General features: G+C 47.5%; 1 protein-coding gene across 2 annotated transcripts; it reads left to right on the forward strand.

The window, feature by feature from the left end:
* The first annotated feature begins 45 nt into the window (after positions 1-45).
* LOC103676811 (nuclear receptor ROR-alpha-like) lies at positions 46-8,585 on the forward strand. 2 transcript variants are annotated; one of them, XM_040620563.1, is made up of 3 exons: positions 46-272; positions 7,866-7,936; positions 8,178-8,585. In XM_040620563.1, the coding sequence occupies exons 1-3, from the start codon at positions 107-109 to the stop codon at positions 8,199-8,201; spliced, it is 261 nt and encodes an 86-aa protein (XP_040476497.1). In that variant the 5' UTR covers positions 46-106; the 3' UTR covers positions 8,202-8,585. The 2 variants fall into 2 exon arrangements, with proteins under 2 accessions (XP_040476497.1, XP_040476498.1); XM_040620564.1 differs by having other exon boundaries at positions 7,866-7,931.
* The last annotated feature ends 9,058 nt before the right edge of the window (positions 8,586-17,643 follow it).

Consider the following 17,643-nt stretch of genomic DNA (forward strand, 5'->3'; position numbering starts at 1 on the left):
CCCCCCCTTTTTTTTTTTTTTGGTACCATAGAGTTGCTCTGAAAACAGAAGATAGAGGGAGTCTCGGAGCTCGCCATCTCCAGCGATCTCTACATTGGGAAAAAACATGGAGTCAGCTCCGGCAGCCCCCGACCCCGCCGCCAGCGAGCCGGGCAGCAGCGGCGCGGACGCGGCCGCCGGCGCCAGGGAGACCCCGCTGAACCAGGAATCCGCCCGCAAGAGCGAGCCGCCCGCCCCGGTGCGCAGACAGAGCTATTCCAGCACCAGCAGAGGTAGGAGGCTGCGAGAGGGGCTGAGGAGGGGGCGGCGGGAGCCCGGGAGCGGAGCGGGGGCCGGCCGGGAGCGGGCGCCCGGAGCGCGGGGTCCGGGGCCGCGCGCGAGCCTGCAGCGGCGCCCCGAGCCCGGAGAACCCCCCTCCCCTCCCCCCTCCGCCCCCCAGAAATGTTGCAAACTTTTGCAGCCCGTTCTCGGGTTGCGGGAGGAGAGGGGGGCGGGGGAGGCGGCAGGAGGGTTGACAGCCGGCGGGCTCACCCCCTGGCTTTGATTTTTCTGCAAAGAGAGGAGGAAAGCCGCGTAGCCCAAATTAAATACGCTCCCCCAAAATACGGAGAACCGGAGAGTGGGGGCCCGGGAAAGAAACTTTTAAAGCGGCAGTGTCCTTTTAAGAAGGAAAAGAGATCCGTTTATGGCCACCCTTCTCCCGCTTTACCTTTTCTCCTCTTGACAGTTTCGGCCCAGGCTGCCCCAGACGGGGTGTGTTTTCGGTCCCCCGCAGAGCTGAGGGGGTGCGGGAGGAGTGAGCGACCTGGGAAGCCCCGGGGGTGGAGAGGGGGCGCTCCTGGATCTGGGGGCGACGTGGGCACCTTCTCTGGAACACGACGGTGGGTTTGGGATATGGAGGAAGGGCTGAAGGAAGGGGGGTGCGGGCGCGTGAGGTGCTCGCCAAGTTGTCTGGCGGGCGCGGCGAGGGGAGATCCGCAAGTTTGCAGACCCGGGGTTCGCAGCCCGGCGCCCAGGCTGGCGGGGGGCGTGTGCGCGCCAGCGCGCGGAGGGCGGTGGTGCTGTGGGGCGCTCCACGCGCATTTGGAGTGAGCGTCTGCAAAAGCAAACAAGCACAAACAGAAAGCTCGAAATGCACCCAAACTTATTTCTGCCCTGGGAATCCTTCCCTCTCTGAGGTTCAAGCGTTTCTGCAAGAACCTGGGAATGGTCAGCGAGTGTTGAATGCTGGTTGGATAGTGCGAGAGATGCCCCCCCCCCTCCCCGAGCGATTTTTACACTTCATTTTGGAGCGTATGTGCTGGAAGGGGGGGGGGCGGGGGACTCCATTGCCCCCTCCTTGCTTTTTCCTAGTTAAAGTCGAGTGTTGGGGAAAGCTCACTCTCTCTCTTTCTTAAAGGTGTCGGAACCTGATGTGGGGGTTTCTCTTGGAGGTGGGGGATTATTTATTTGATTGCGCCTGGAGTTTGCAAAGAACGGGAGGAAGCTACGGCTTTAATTACTGTTGTAAATAATGTATAAATCACGCCTGTCACTCCGGAGGAAGCGGGCTCGCGCGAGTAGCCCAGGGCTGGGCATCAGGAGGATCTCCAGCCCAGGTTTGGGCACTGGCCCAGCGCGCCCCCTCCTCTTGCCTCTCGGCTTCTGGCCGCGACTGGGGAGGGCTGGGGAGAGGCGAGTGGGGGCCCGGGAGCCGCTCCCTTCCTCTCGATGTTATAGTTGGAGGTAGGAATATGGCTGATCATGTGCTGGCTGTTTTACAGTATTCCCCCCCCCCCTTAGCCACACCCCCTGTCCGGGCGCTTTCCCATTCACGGAATTCGAGTACAGTAAAAGCCATCAGGATGACACACACGAAAAACATTTAATTAAAGGCGATTTCCGAGGAGTGAACACGCCGAACCGCGGTTTCAGCGGGAGGGGGCTGTAGCAAGGGCCGGAAAGGGAGGGAGGGGGATCAGGGCTGGGGGCCGGGTCCTGCCGCCAGCTCGGTGAGTTTGTGTGTGGAGAGCTTTTGGCTGCAAAGAGTATATTTAGACCCTGAGACGGTGGATTTGGAATGCGAGCGGGTTATGTAACAGGGTTAATCAGAAACACTGGAGAAAATCCCCTTCATGTGTTTCTGAGTTTTTTTTTTTAAGGGGGGGTACAGAGTATATAGGAAGCCACACTCATTTCTGGTTTGTGCTGTCACCTCCCTCTTTCTTAACCCTCCCCCCACCCCGTGTGTTATTAGCATCTTCAGGTGTCATTCTTGCCAGAAGGTGTTCTTGCAAGAGATCAGGGTGGCAGGCTGCGGAACCGACTAACAAATCCGTAACTTGCTGTTCTTCCAAATTATATAACGCTGGGGCATTCAGTTACCGCTAGCCCCCTAGGCTTAGCAAAAAGGGGAGAGGGACAAAGTCGGGGTGAGATCCATCCTGCACAGCTGACCTGTTGACCTTTGTCCCCTTCCCCCCTAGAGGGTCACCCTCCACTCACTCTTCTCCAGATATTTACTAGGGGGAGGGAGAAGAGGTAAGGCCCAAACACTCAACTCACATCCTGCACGCAGGCACTAGGTTATATAACAGTCTGAATGGAAAAAGGAAGGTCAGAGATGGAGGCATCCTTTAGCTAACACAGCAGTAGTAATAGCTTCCAGAAATTATGTGCATTTGCAGGCTTTAACCTCAGATGTAGTGTCTGCTCCTCAGGGGTACCAATCTTCGTGTGTATGACCTAGGGAGAAAAAGAGAGAATGTGTAAGTATGCCTGGTAGATGAGAGTGATTTGAAAATGGGAAATGTTTGGGTTTTCAGATGATGTAATGGAGTTGGCGGAATATGCAAGTCGGCTCCCGGAGTGTAAAAGCAGCAAGAAAATTGGAGCTGGCATCCAGTATTAATGTTGCATAAATTACAATATCGGAAAGAAATTAACCTACACGCTAGGTGATTACGCCTTTTTAATACTTAAAACAGAAAGGCACACAACTCAAAAGGAAAAGCAAACATCATCACCCTATGATTAGCATTTTCAACCTCAAGGAGGATTGAATGGAATTCTTGGCATTGGGTGAAATGGGAAGCTTTTGGATTTGGGAAATGCTTTCCAGAGAGGTGGCAGGGTTAGCTTCCAGCCAGCCAGTGTTTGCAGTCCACAGACATTGTGGTCTGGATTCTCGTGACATTGAGGTGACCTCATGAGACATTACCTAGGTAGACTTGAAGCTGTTGCTGAATGCCAAGCTCCTGGGAGTCCCCGTGTGAATGGGCTGCATACCCTTAGTGCCTGTGCTTCCAGAATCTGATGTGTGACTTTGTAATCTGAAAGACGGACCTCCCCCAGTCCTTAAAACTAGCAGGGAATGTTAGCAGTTGTAATGAAACTGTCCGGTTTTCTAGGTGGTATTAATGATGGCTGGTGTCATTCAGTACCGTCTTTACAACACAATCAAAGGCAAAAAAGAAAGGCAAGAGGCAACATGGGATGTAAGAATGAAGCGGGGAAAAAAAACCACAGCGAATCTTTAATTTAACAAGGCTTTCAGAGACTTCAGGGAGCCATAAGCATTGTGACATAACTGTTGTTAAAAACCCTTTTCCAGAATCTCATTATTATATGCATGCCAGAAGCTTCCATAGTTTGCTTCCCTGAAGTTACCCTCACAGGGCTGCGTGACCACAGTTGGTTTGGAGCGCCAGTCCCGTCGCTTGAAGGCTTTTAGGGCAGGCCGACCTAAGGGAAAAATCGAAACCAAAAGATGGGATTAACACTGAAAAGCTCAGTTGGGTTGAGATTGAACCCCCGGAGGCTCAGTTGAGATTGACTTAAAATCAGTTAACAAGGCCTTTAGTTTATTTGTAGTCCTGAGGACTTCTAGAACCATATAACCAAAGTGGTTGGTCTCCACTCCACGCCCCCCCTTTCAGTGTTGGCTGATTCACTTTCTGATAGGTACCCTTCTTGCCTGGCAGTTTATATAGCCTTTTCTAGAGATTGATTCTCGGATCAACTTTTCTAACATGGGCCTGGCTCTCCACAGTGAACAAGTGATGCCCCATAGTTTGAAAGAGCTATTGGCTGGGATAAAATCCTTTGCCAGAGGGATGGAATAATTGTTTTTTAAACTAAGGGACTTTAATTTTCTGGTAAATTGCTCATAAAAACATTTATAATTATACCCTTAAAAATGTAATGGAACAATTTTAGAAAATGCATTTGGTGATAGTTATGATAACCTTTTCTGTTGCTTCCCCCTACTTTCTTAAAAAGAATTGAATTATTAATCCAGAAGTCAAATCCTGAGTGGCTAGAAACGTTTATAGCAGACTCCTTTTATGTTAGTCACCTGCTGGAATTTTCCAGAACCTACCAGCATCATGAGGAGCCTTGGCTTTAGAAAATGCCTCCGTTTCCAAAACTGAAATACAGAGTCTGCATGGAAGCCCCCTCCCCTGAGACCCTTCAGCTTGTGTTTTCAGGGCAGCAGAGGTGGTGGTGGTGGTGGTGGTCGGGGTGCAGCACACACACTGCTAGCTCCACACCAGGCTCCAAGGTGTGTAGGGAGGTGCGAGAATATTCGTTGCTATAGTTGTGCCTCCAGGTGAAATGTTCTGAGGATTTGGGCGACAGCTGAATTGCTTTTGGGAGCAAAGCGACCCCTGTCCAGAGCTGCCTTTGGAATGAAGCGAGACAAGCCCATGGCTGCCTCTCCTTGGGCCACACTCTTGTCACTTCTGACCGAGGATGCACATTTTTCTCCACATTTTCCCATTTTTGCTTCCAGAAAGTTGTGGTGTGTTGTTGGAAGGGCAGACTGAGTTGGGGGTCGCTGAGAACTCTGTGTGTGGGGGGCGGTCTCTCACGGCGTACGCCACTGTCTGTGAGAGTGCTTCTCCTCTCTGCCCTCAGCGTTTTGGTCTCCTTGATGAATTGTGCTTCTTAGGTTCCATGTGTGTTATGTGTTTGAAGAAGCAAAATGCATAACGACATTTCAGGTGTCTGGGGGAGAATTATAATGTGACTGCCCTGTGTGCCGAAGACTAAAATTTTGTAGAAAACCCGCTGTCTTCATATGACATAACCTGCTGCTTACCCTCTTTGTTTTCCATGAGCCATTGTTCAGGTGCTCTGAGGTAGACATCGTCCACTCCCTCAGGGAGATTCCTGACCAGTCCTCGTAGATTAGTGACAGATTCTTCCAGACCAACAAGAGTCTGCTTTGAAAGGCTTTTAGGTACCAGAGTGAACACTAACCTAGAATGTGGAAGATCTTTCTGAATATGAAGACTGTCATCCTTGCTGAGAATTTAGGAACAGCGTCTCTCTTTTTCTCTGTATTGTTCTTTCTTCTATGATTTTGGGAAAAAATGTTTTGCTTTTTTTGGGGGGGGGATTTTGTGCGTGTGCGTGTGTATGTGTGATTCATAATGGGAAGTGTTGGTTTGGAAACGAGCTGTTAAATTTCACCCACCTTACTAAACCGTATGTTAAGAGAAATAAAAGTGAATCATTTTGAATTAATGCTTTAAAAAAATTCTCCAGATAATCAGTGTTCAAGTGTTGATTAATATACAGTAAATCATGATTTTTCTATAAGGGTACCAAGGCATTACTAATGAATTAGTTTTTCTGGCTAACAGTAGATGAACCGGATCTTCTCTGTCTTTTTCTCTTTGAATATGTTTCTTTTAAATGTACTGGTCCCCTTTCCCACCCTAGAAAGAACATGCGGAATGTAATCGAATCTTTCTTTGAGGTTCGAGGATCTTACAGTGCCACAGGGTCACTGTTCTGAGGATGAATTCTGATTGTACATTATAGAACTGTGAATGGAGACAGTGCCAGAGATTGGACTAAATCTGCCCTGATCCCAGCTTGGAAATTGTTTTCTTTTTCTGTTAAATCCTCAATATCAGTATGTTTTGTTATTTGCCTTTTCTGGTCTCTAACTTGCAAGGAGCAAAACGGAAATTCACTTTAATTGGTTGATTCTGGTTAATTGAGGTTTTTACTTTCTAGGAAAATCTCAACCTGAATCGAGAGCCTTAATCCTTCCCAACAGTTACAGAGGATGTAAAATCATTCTCAGATGTTTAGGAAGACTGTTGTTTTTACAAATAAGTTAGGTAATGTATTCCCATAGCATTATGTAACCTCTCCCCCACGTAATAATGGTAGATAGAAATATCAGCTAATTTTGCCTCTTCCTTAGATATATTGAGAGGGTATCATAAATCCTAAAAACTAGGAAATTCTAGGGTAGGAGGAAAGACTTTCAAGAATATCAATAAAGAACGTTTAAATTCTCCCAAAGGAAATTCTCCTTTAAAGTCCGGGCCTTTGTTCAGTGGACCAGTATGGAAAGCATGCCCAGCAAAGCCCCATCAGAGGCGACTTTCTCAGGGCCGTCCCACATGATTTCAGGACAGTCTGTGCTTATCTTCTGGTACCCTTGATGTCACAGCATTGCAAATTCATCTTAGGGGTCATGATGTTCTTTTGTGGCAGCCCAATTATTATTATTCTTATTGCTGTTTTGTTTTTGGAGTAAGGACATCAAGGAGATGGTCTAGAGAAGTCTATAGAAGGGGGGAATGGGGCGTGATGAGGAATAGATGTGCCATGTCTCGTGGCTCGAGTTTTGCTCCCGCTTTTACGTGCCAGTGTGAAAAGGAATTACAGGTAACAATTCCCTTGTGTTGGTAGAAGAATGGTTGTTGTTGTTGTTTTCTTTTTCCCCTAACAGATGCTTATGGCCTCCACTGACATGTCATTATTACAGACTGTCTTATCATATTACGTGCTCTGGCACATTGACACTGGCGTGGCCCTGTGGTTTCCTGGTGATTGTCTGGTCCACAGGACTGAGGCCCTGGTGACCAGCTGCAGAGCCCTCTCCCACGTCCGCCACCCGTTGAGAGTATAGGTCTCGCAGACCCCTGAAGGTGCTGGAGAGGGGGCAGGCCAGGGAGTTTCTGTACCAAAGCTCAATCAGAGGCTGTAACGGAGTAGGAAGGCTTGTGGCACAGAGGATCGATAATCTCCCGTCCTCGAATCATCTCTAACGAAGTTACTGGGCATTTGAGTTTTGATTGTGAACTATCTGAAAGTTTTTTTGAAATAATCAGGAAGTTCCTCCATCCACGAACAGACCATACAGACCATAATAGATGAAACTCCTCTGGGGTACAAGGAAGGGTGCCACTTAGTACAGGCTTCTCAAGCCTGTGAAAGAGGCAGCGCACTGTTAAAAATACCTAGCTTACTTCGGGGGAGGATTTGGCTGAATACTGATGAAGTTTATGAAATATGAATGTAGTGAAGTTGCTGTACGTAAGTGGTAGGCGTGTGTGAACGAAGTAAGAAGAAATAAAATTGTGTATAAATGACACTCTGAAACTTGATGGAATTGTATACGTGACAGGAATGGTGACGTTTGGGTCTGTGCTTAATGGGGGAAAATAAACTGGCTTAAAATCTATATGTCAAACTAGACGTAGGACTAAAAATTACACAATATGAAATGATTGGACTTAGTTTATGAGCAAAGAGTGCTACCAAGGATAAATAGGCAGATTGCAAAGGATAGAGGTGAGACAGAATGGGGGAAAAATGAGGGACCAACACTTGAATTTATAATGAGGTATGGTAATCAGTGTTTTAAATAATCCAGACTATTAACTACTGTGCTGCTAGGTAGAGAATTAGTTATAGCCAAACAAAAGGCATAAATATGAATTTTAGGTTGTGTGGGAGAAATCCTCTTGATCCCCAAAGCATAAATGCATGTACTGAGAAGCAAAGCCGCACACGATGTAATTTTTTCTGTCTTATCCTGATTAATTGACAGCCAACTGTATGCCTCTTTCCTGAAGGTGACTTTACAATCTCCAGACACAGACATTTCTCTCAGAAGTGGAGTGAAGGAAGGAGAACCACAAGTAAAGTGTGTTGCACTGGGTGAAGTATTTTGGGGGAGAGATAAGAAGGGTACAGGGTACAGTAGGGGAATGGAACAGCGCGTACAGGGATGAAGAATGCCTGTTTGGGGCTGGGGAGTGGGGGCTGTGAACAAGGAAGGGAATCTCTAGAGGGAAGGAGACTTCGGTGCAAAGGAAAATGAAATTAGCATTGACTCTGAAATGGCGGGGAATGTGACTTTCTAATTTTAAATTATCTTTAACAAGGGCAATGAAAAGAGGAAAAGTTGACACTTTGAGAAGTTATGACGAACTTGTCGAGAATGCCAATTGACAAAGGCAGGTAAGGGAAAACTTGGAAACACAGAACAAGAACAGGTCTGAAGGGCGTGATGCTCTGCTTCCTGGTGTGTTAAGGGAATTGGCGGGCATGTTTATTGACTCTTCCAATTAGTTTTAAAGAAACCTGAAGAAATGGACAAAGACGGAGAAAAGACAACCAGATGTGATTCCGCCCTTCCAGAAGCAGAGAGGCTTCTCTCCTCCCATATGATCGATGCCAGTCCTGGGGAAGACTGTATAGCAGTTAATGGATTTTCAACATACAAATCACAGAAGAAACAAGGGTATATTTAGCAAGTCTAAAAACTCTTCAATAAAGTGCATTGCTTTTCATTTTCACTGTACAGTCATAAAGCCAGTGGATGGTAAGGATGCAGCGTGTACTCCCAGGAACGTTTGTGTGACGGGGCTATTGTGTCTGAAAGGACAGGGCATCTGGGAGGATGAACTGCCCGTAACTCTCGACTGGCCAGGTAATGAAGCATTGGAAAGCAAAGGCAAATGAAACACTTTGATAATCAAAACTGATTCTTCTTTTAGCGATCACATTAGTTGACCAGTGAGGACAAGCGTGATGTTGCGAGTTGCGTTTTGCCCTTCCCGGCGCTCGTGGCCCACTTCTGACGAGCACACGGATGCAGAAAGTGGAAACCCGGACAATTTCCGTAGACCAGGCTGTTACCCCGAAGATGTAAAATTTCACAGCGTGGAGGAGGAAGGGTGAAGATTAGTGAGGCTCTCAAGTTTCTTGAGGCCTACGGAGAATCAGAGAAGAACCGATGCGACACTGGGAGGCTCGGGCAGGTCCTAAAGCTCGTTTCCTGTCTCGAGCTTGAAGGTGTGAGCTGGGTGCGTGGTGCTCGCACATGACGCTGGCGCTGCTCTCGCTTTAGTAGCCCAAAGCCTGTTAGAGGCAGAAGGGGCCTTAGGAATCCTCTAGCCTGGCCCTCTTCCTTTAGACTGACGCTCACAGAGGTCTAATCATGTGTCCGAGGTCCCATTCCTAGTACGTAGCAAGGAATACGTGTCTTCTCCTTCCGTGGAAGGGTCCCGGTGTTCCTTCCGCTTGTGTGCTGTGCCAGGATGCTCAGATTCCAGTAAGGGACAGAGTCAAGTTCCTGCCCCCACCCCTGCTCCCGGAGAGCCCCCTGACGGTATTACAATGTGAGCACAAGTTCATCCAGCATGAGGTAGTTGACGAGTGTGAAAGTCAGCGCACGTTACGTTGCTTGTGCGTCGATAATGGACCATTATCAATAGTGGTTATGTTTTCAAATCCCACTGGGCCTTTTTATTATTGTAGCAAAATGAGCCAGTGAACTGGTGGCGGTGTCAGTAGAGCTGTTCTAAAGCACGGGGAGAACACTGCCTGTCTCACGCGCTGCTGGCGCCGGAGAACGTGAAGCAGAGGCTCTGGGGGGAGAATCTCGTCGCTGGTCCCGGCCTGGGCAGCGATGCTCGCCGGAGCTGGATGCAGCCAGAGGCTGCAGTGGGAGAGGCTGGCTCTTGGTGGCTGCCTGCTTTCCTCAAGGCCCAGGAGTTAAGGCAGTGCCTTTTGGAGAGATGCTGAGGAGCAGGTCCACCCGTGGAATACTAGGGAGCCAGCAGAAATCACGTTGGGGTAGAAAAATATCTCTTGAGAGCGAAAAAGGTTTGTCATCTATTAGTGAAAAGTAATAATCTTCAGAGCAGTGTGCACAGAATGACATCATTTTTGTAAAGAACGATTGTGTGTGTGTGTGTGTGTGTGTGTGTGTGTGTGTTCCCACGTACACCTTAATGATGAAACGATAAAATGGTTATCTCCGGTGTGAGTTTTTTTTTTCTTTGTGCTCTTCTGTATTTTTGCCTTCCCTGCACGATACGTGTATTCCTTTTGTAACTAGAAAAAAATAAATAAATCTTATTTTTTTCTCAAAAAAGATTGTTTGTATGTTGTGAAACTGGGGGTACTTCGAAGGAACGAATTCCGAACTTAGTAGGTTACACAGAATTTCTCGATGTTTCAAGATGGGCCAAGTTTACTGGCCCAAAGAGCAGTACCTCTGACAGTCACATTCAGGCAGGATTGTCAGGAAAACGAGGGTCATTCAGCTTGAATATGAAAAAAAAAAAATGTCCAATATTGGAATTTCTTGCATTGTGAGTCAGTACACACGCACACACGCACACACACACACACACACACGCACCCCACATGGGTGTGCAGTAAACCTTTCATGTAAAATACTTATCCTTTTCTTGGGATGCACTGTTACTTTTGCTCTATTATTTAAAGACAAGATCCAAATCATGAGCCACCAAATCGGCTTCATGAGCTACTTATGGGCTGCCTGTCACAATTTTAAAAACCCCGTCCTGGGCCTGTGGTAGAAGCAGCCTTTTTGTGAGCCATGGCCTGGCAGTCGGAGGGAAGGAGGGAGGGATGGAGTGTAACTCCATCAGTAACTGATGTTGGAGTCCAGGTGTTACTCATTATGATTTCAGGGAGGAGGTGGGAGAGGGAAAAATAATGTAAATACTTATTATTTGCCATCATGCAGTATCTTCATGCCCCTTTTAGCACATGTTCATTAATATCCTGTTACATTTAGACATGCATCTGTCAAGACTGGCTCAGAATGTAGGTTCTGGGATCCCCTTTGCTTGGATATGATGTCGCTGTAGAAAAGCCCGAGGGTGGCATTCTTTCATTCCACGAAGGTTTGCTGAGCACCTTGTGTGTGAAAGCAGCACACAAGCGAGGGCAGATCCCCGCCTTCCTGGATCTTGCATTCTAGGGGTGGCATCGCTCAGTGAAGCCCAAGGTCGGGGTCGATTCTGATGATTCTCCTCTACATGTGTCTTGGCTTTGGCCTTGGCCTTCTTTAGCCCTGTTCCTCATACATGCGTTCACCCCTCCCCTCTTCTTCCCAACCCGGTCTCCCATCTTCTGTCCCTATCTCTCTTTGCTTCTTGAAAGCCTACAATGGTTTTCGATAAGGCTGGGAGATAAGGCTCACCCTCTCCCTGCTGCGGTTCTCGTGACCCCTGTCTTCCACAGTTGTCAGTCATGTGGGCCTTGCTCATGCACTAAGCATGCAGCCTCTTTGCCAGGTTCCTTTCTATTGTCTTACAGTGTACCTTCCCCGAGAGGTGACTGGTCTCCCCAAGAAGGCAGCACCACGGTTTATTCTTTCACTCCTGCACAGTGCTTTGCAAAAAGTACGTGCTCATCAACTGTGCAGAGCCCCTGCCTAGCCGGCCACTTGTCCTTCCCAACTCTGCAAGCACAGCTTCCACTTGCTTTAACTTCCGGCTGGGCCTTGGGTTTAGACCCGGCTGCCCTTGTTTGTCCCATTTCTGTCTCTCTTGGACCCACTGATCCTCCCCTCAGTGGCAGGTTCAGGCCTGTTCCAGTCTTGAGCAACTCAGATGAAGGCCGGACGTGTTGGGAAACAGCAAGCACGCTTGTTACAAGCCTGCTGGGAGTGAGACAGACGTGGGCCAGAGGCCCAGGTGTGCTGGGTGCTAGCTGTGTGACCTTAGGTAAGTGCATTCACCGCTCAGTCTGTGTCTTTCATCACCTGAAAACCGGAGATGTTTCTGATGCTGGCTTCCCAAGACGGTTGAGGACCACCTGTGGTTACGCAAGCGCGGCACCTAGCAGGATGCCCGGCACACCTGGAGGGTGGCCCCGGTGATGGTGGAGCACATACAGAAACGGGCCCTCTGGGCACCTCTCGTCCGTCTCCTCTCGTCCGTCTCTTCCTCAGGTCTGTGACTTCCTTTCCTTAGATCATTCCTCCGTGGTTCTGATGGGTTGCTGTATGAAATAAACAAGAGTATCGGAAGGCATCGAAAACCATACCTTTTGCTGCTAGTTCCCTTTCCTGACTGGCTCTGCCCGGGTCACTCAGCTCAACCACCATGGGCCGGATACTTGTGAGGACGAATCACTGAAGCTCAACTCCATCAGCCACTTGGGCTTCCTGAGCGGACACCCCACACCCTCCACTGAACCAGAAGAGGGCCCCTGTCTGCCTGTCCCCTCCCCCCTTCCTTCCGCACTGCCGGCTTCCCCCTTCAGCCACTGAGGCCGTGGCAGCGCCCTCCTACCCACTGTGCTCCAGAGCGCTCTCACGCCTCATTTCTCAGCAACCCATCATCATTCCCTTCCCTCCCTCCCCCTTTACTCACTTTCTCCTCCCTGCCAAAAAATCACGTTGGAGAAGCTTGTCTGTGTGGGTTCCATTCAACTTGTTCTGCATTAATGCCCCACTACGGTGACCCACTGCTGAGTCTTTCACTTGTAACGTAATCTAATAATTTACATGCACTTTGCAAGCAATACTCTCAGAGACTCACAACCTGCTCAAAATTGCTCTGCTGTTACAGTAGTTGAGCTGATGAGAGAGAGCCGTGTGAGAGAGAGTAGTTATGGGTACCACCATGGTGTTGGGTAAACCTGGGGAAATAATGTTAGCATAAGGTGAGGGTGTGCTGATGGATTATAATATCCTTTCTTAGAGAATCAATTAAACTTGCTGAGGGTCCTGCATTGATTTTGGCTTATAATTGGACTAGGATAGGTCAAAGTATAGTTGCTAGAGGCATTAGCAAGGAAGAGGAAGTGACCCAAAAGTGGAAACCGGTCTTTCTTGGATGCTGTGAAAATGTTTTCATTTCGATATACTACATGACTTTTACAGAATTAATTGACAGTCTGATTAGGTTGTTTTATTTCTTTACTCAACGATGTTGGAAGCCAGTTCTAATATGCAGTAGCCATGAAAATAGAGTAATGCCATAGTTATAGTGCCATTGTAAAGTGAATTACACCATTACGCATCTATTTTGTCTAATTTGTATTGTGAAAGTGTGAGTAATACACGCACATACAGGTGTAGAGTAGCTGGTTTTTTAAGAAACAGACTCTAGCCAAGAAGTCCCAATCTTATAATATTGAATAGTTTGTGAAAATAGCCATTGCTCAGTGAAAAAGTTCATCTTTATACATTTCAATGTAAATGTAGATGTCTGTATATGCACACACATACACACATGTCCACACACATGTATACACAGGCACACACATATATTGTGCCCGTCAGGAAGATCAAGAAAACCCATGATGACTGTGGCATAAAAATGCTTGCCTTCTTTTTGTCTTGTAGCAAGTTGGCTAGCCGGATGGGGAGAGATGTCAATTATGGCAGGCTGGGTCAATATGGTATCAAGGACAGGGTTTGAAAACAAGGCTTTGTGTATTTGTTTCAACCTCTTGGTCCTTATTACCATGTCTGAGAACCTCTATTCATTGATATTTCTCAGATTGGGAAAGAAGCATTCAGGCCCAGGAACTAGGGTCATTTTATTTTGTCACTTGTCTCCTAAGGAAGGACACTGGCCAAAGGACTTCTTCCACAGCACAAAGGTTGGGGCATATTTTATGCCTTAAGTCATTAGCTAACCCTAGAGCAGAAATAGGATCTGAGAGGGCGGCATCCAGTGTGGCTGCGCCCTGTAGGACATGTACCTTAGAACGTCCATGATTCTGTTATGCTTTGCTGTGATTCCAGTGACTTTATCCCTTCAGTCCTGAGAGCACTGGCATGGGTGGCGTTGTTTGACATTGCGTATGTTTCCAACTCTTTGGGTGGTATCTCCGGGCTGGATCGCTGCGTCCAAGCCTCCGTTCCCGTGTTATTGTGCAGTGGCCTTCTGGGGATTTTCCAGTAATGGCCGTCTAGAAGGGGTTCTATTGTCGTCTCCATCTCTCCCCTCCCCCTGTTCCAGGGTTTTGCTTTTGAGGCGTTGTCAATATCACCACCTGGTAATCTGGAACCTCAGAAGGACCGCATCCAAAGAGGTGAGATTATATGTAGTTTAGAATACATTTAACTTTAATATATACCATGCTTGCTCTGATGACCAAAATGTTGACAGCAAATTTGCTTCATAAACAACTGCGTGCTTGCTGTATCACAGATCAACAATGTTGACTTTAAACTCTGAGCGTTAGAGGAGAGAGCATACAGCATCAATGCCCGGCGTGTGGATTTAGAGTGTATTTAGTGGAGAAATTTTATTGCAAACTTCAGTGAAAAAATATCAATATCATATTGCGCCTAATAAAATGTCATAATGAAAATTACCATGGTGTTTGACAACATCCCCTTATTAATTAGTCTTTTCCATTATTATTTCTTAGGAGCAAACACACTCTGGTTTTATCGCTCATTAGTTAGAGTCCTTATTGAATTCATATTTTGCTGCTTCGGTGTGTTTATCTTCTCAGTGGTCTCAGTTCCTGGAGGGCAGCATTGTAGATTGTCTGGAGTCTTCTGTCCCATTTCTCTGTCTGTCACTTGGGCGTTCAGTGAGCGCCCTCAGGATGCTAGTGACCCTGTAGTTTGGAATCAATATGCGTGAGACGAGCCAGCGGAGGGAAGACTGGGATGAGGCAAGAAAATCTAATATTCTTCGAAAGCTTCAGATGTTTAAAGGTGATGCCACACATTGCCTCCTTTCCTTCATTCATCAAGTATTTATTGAGCACTTGCTATGTGTCAGGTCACTTGCCACTCAGTGGAGGTACAGGTTAGGGGAGTTGATAGGCAGGAAAGACAGTAATTTCAAAAAATGTGGAGAGTGCTATAACCAGAGATACTTACCAAATATATAGCACACAGAAGAGGGAGAACTCCCCTCATGAGGGGTCAGGGAAAGCTCACCGAGGAAGGTAGCTTTGCCTAGTTTTGGGGAAAATGGGGAGAGATTTACCTAGAAAAAAAGTGAGAGGGCGTCCCTGGCCGGGATACATGAGATGGAAGTTCATGGCACATTCAGGTATGGAGAACGAGGTGTAGCTCGGCCGGGGCGTGAAGTATGTTGGCAAGGACCAGGACATGAAGCTGGACAAAGTAGGCAGGGGCCAGGTAAGCGTTTTGGACATTTTCCGATGCAAAATTTTGAGCAAGTGAAAAATATCTGGTTTCTTTTTGATAAGATCCTTAAGCTTAAGTGTGTTTGAAGTTGGGGTGGAAGAATGACAGTGTGGGTAAGGAGGCAAGTTAGGAGATCTCTGTGACAATTCTGAAGAGACATAGTGCAGGCCACGACACGGGTGGGGGAGGGGTGTGCTCCGAGGTAGCATTTCCTGGGAGGTGAAATCCTAGGCTCACAAGGGAGGTGATGGCAGGAGTCAGTTCCTGAGTTGGGTGGAATTGCTGGGACAGTCTGGGGTGGGATGTGAAAGGGGAGAAGGTCTGGGTCCCTGGAGGGCTTAGTTGGAGGTCCTGGGGAAGTGTCTCATGGGCAGCTGGAAATCTGGGGCTGGCAGGGAGTGTGTTAGCCAGGGAATCAGGAAAAACAGTATTTTAACAAGGGCCTGGAGCTCAGGAGGGACAGCTGGGCTGGAGGCGTTATGGAGCAGTGTTTTTAACGGGATTGGAAGGTGAAATTTTTCTACCAGGACATGTGTACATGTTTACATTCAAGAGGATAAGCCGAAGGTCCAAGTGGGGTGTGGTTGAGAAAGTAAAAGGGATGGATTGATGCCGTGACAGAGAAAAGTATCTCAAAAAACTGGCTTTAGACTCGCAAATTTCACATTTACTAAAGGCATTTTAAAAACCAAAACAGCCCACCAAGAATGTCTCTAAAGTTAGAGTGAGGTTCTGATATACTTTGCTGTTGCAGGTTGCATTTGAATTTTACCTGCTTTGATGGTGGTCTCCTTCCCATCATGTCTAATTGATGATTGTAGAGTTGTTTCCCTTCTCCCCTGCCCCCCCCCCCTTTTTTAACTTTCTACACAGCTCAGCATTGATTTATCCTGTCTCTAAAGGGAATCTGCCTCACACTTGGCAGAACCTCAAGGTTGGGATGGAGTGAATAGTAGCTGTGGAGAGGTCTCCACATTATCCTGGGAGAAAGGCTTCGTGGGAGAGAAAGTTGAAAGAGGGTCTTGAGAAGGGGTGTGAGATCTTCAAAGGATGGGTCTGGCCATGGGAAACTAAATGGGAGATTTTTTCTTTGTAGTTGAGAGAGACACAGAAAGGCACAAGGGTTTGTTGGTGGGGTGGACGGTGGTGTTAATGATGATTATAGTGGGACTGCCCCTCCGTGTTTGTGGCCCTTCATGTTTTCAAGGGGCTTGCAGACATGGAGTAACCTTTGGAGGTCCTGGAAAGGAGTTGATAATGTCACCATCCACGGAGGGACTAGAGAAGTGTTGCGTCATTAGGGAGACCTGGTGACTTAAAACAACTCAGATACTAAGAGGCTGGACTTATCTTTGACTCCAGTGAGTGTGACAGGAGGGGCTCTGCCTGCGGGAAGGGCCATTCCTTTGCCTTCTGACACGGTAGCAGAGTTCCCCATTGTTTTCCGTGAGCTCTGACTAAATACTTTCCCTGTAGATATCCCACTAATATGTCATATGAATTATTTGTGTTATCTCTGTGCTGTGAAATTAGAGGCCTTCACCCACAGTGTGGTAAGTAGATTTAAACGAAAGCCTGTTTTTTATGGTATGGGGGAAACCAGGCAAATATCAGGGAACCATTTTGTGTGTGTTTGATCTGACAGTGGGGAGGCCTTGGGATGCCAGTGTCTTCTAAAATCTGAAAGCTGAGCTCCGGCTGGAGTTTTCTTCAAAGAGGTTTATATTTTATCCGTTGGCACTTCTGAGGGGGAAGGAGGGTTTGGAGTGGGTGATTTTGTGATGATTCTTTTCTTGCTGCTGTTTTTCTTCCCCGTCTTTTTAACTTTGCAGAAAGCCCTTCCAGTTCTACGGTCAGACCCCGTTCAGGACGTTGGTGGCCAAACAGTCCCCTTTTGTTAAGCGAGCGTCCTATTTTTGTTTCTCTTGAAAGGTGCCCTTCAGGACAGCAGAGCCTTTATTTGGGCTGTTTAGAATTGAGCCCTGAGGAAACCTAAACAGAAATCTTTCGAAGCCCAGGCCAAGCGCCTCCTTTTGCTAGCGAGGCAAAGCTAACCCCACAAGATGAAATCTAACCAGCTGGTTACCTGAGAACCACTGTGGAGAGTTCTCCAGCTGACTTCTCTTACTCTGGCCGCCATCCCAAGAGTGAAAGCCGAGGGTCACGGCCTTTCTGTGCAGAGATGCAGGAAGAGAATCGTGGCTCTTGGTGAAGAAGCATCGGTTAGGTTATGTTTTGGGGGGTCCTGTGACAGTTTGCGAAACATTGAGGATTAACGTTTATTCAATGAATTTTTTTTTCTTTTTCCAAGGGAAGAGGTGTCTGTAGCTCTAGCCTGCCTCAGATAGTTCTGGATTGCCAGTTCTGCCCTTTTCTTCCACAGATTAGGTAAACTGAGTCACTCGAGAAAATTGGAGCGTGTGTAGGATTTGATCATTTAGAGGTTGTGCGTATGAAGTGAT

This window comes from Ursus maritimus, unplaced genomic scaffold, assembly GCF_017311325.1.
Source record: "Ursus maritimus isolate PB19 unplaced genomic scaffold, ASM1731132v1 scaffold_35, whole genome shotgun sequence".
Classification (NCBI taxonomy): domain Eukaryota; kingdom Metazoa; phylum Chordata; class Mammalia; order Carnivora; family Ursidae; genus Ursus; species Ursus maritimus.

Bases quoted from the DNA above. Each gene is read 5' to 3' on its own strand.
- LOC103676811 (XM_040620563.1), top strand. From the start codon at position 107: ATGGAGTCAGCTCCGGCAGCCCCCGACCCCGCCGCCAGCGAGCCGGGC. The intron at 273-7,865 runs GTAGGAGGCTGC...TCTTTCCTGAAG, and splicing joins CTATTCCAGCACCAGCAGAG to GTGACTTTACAATCTCCAGA. The intron at 7,937-8,177 runs GTGTGTTGCACT...ATCTTTAACAAG, and splicing joins GAAGGAGAACCACAAGTAAA to GGCAATGAAAAGAGGAAAAG.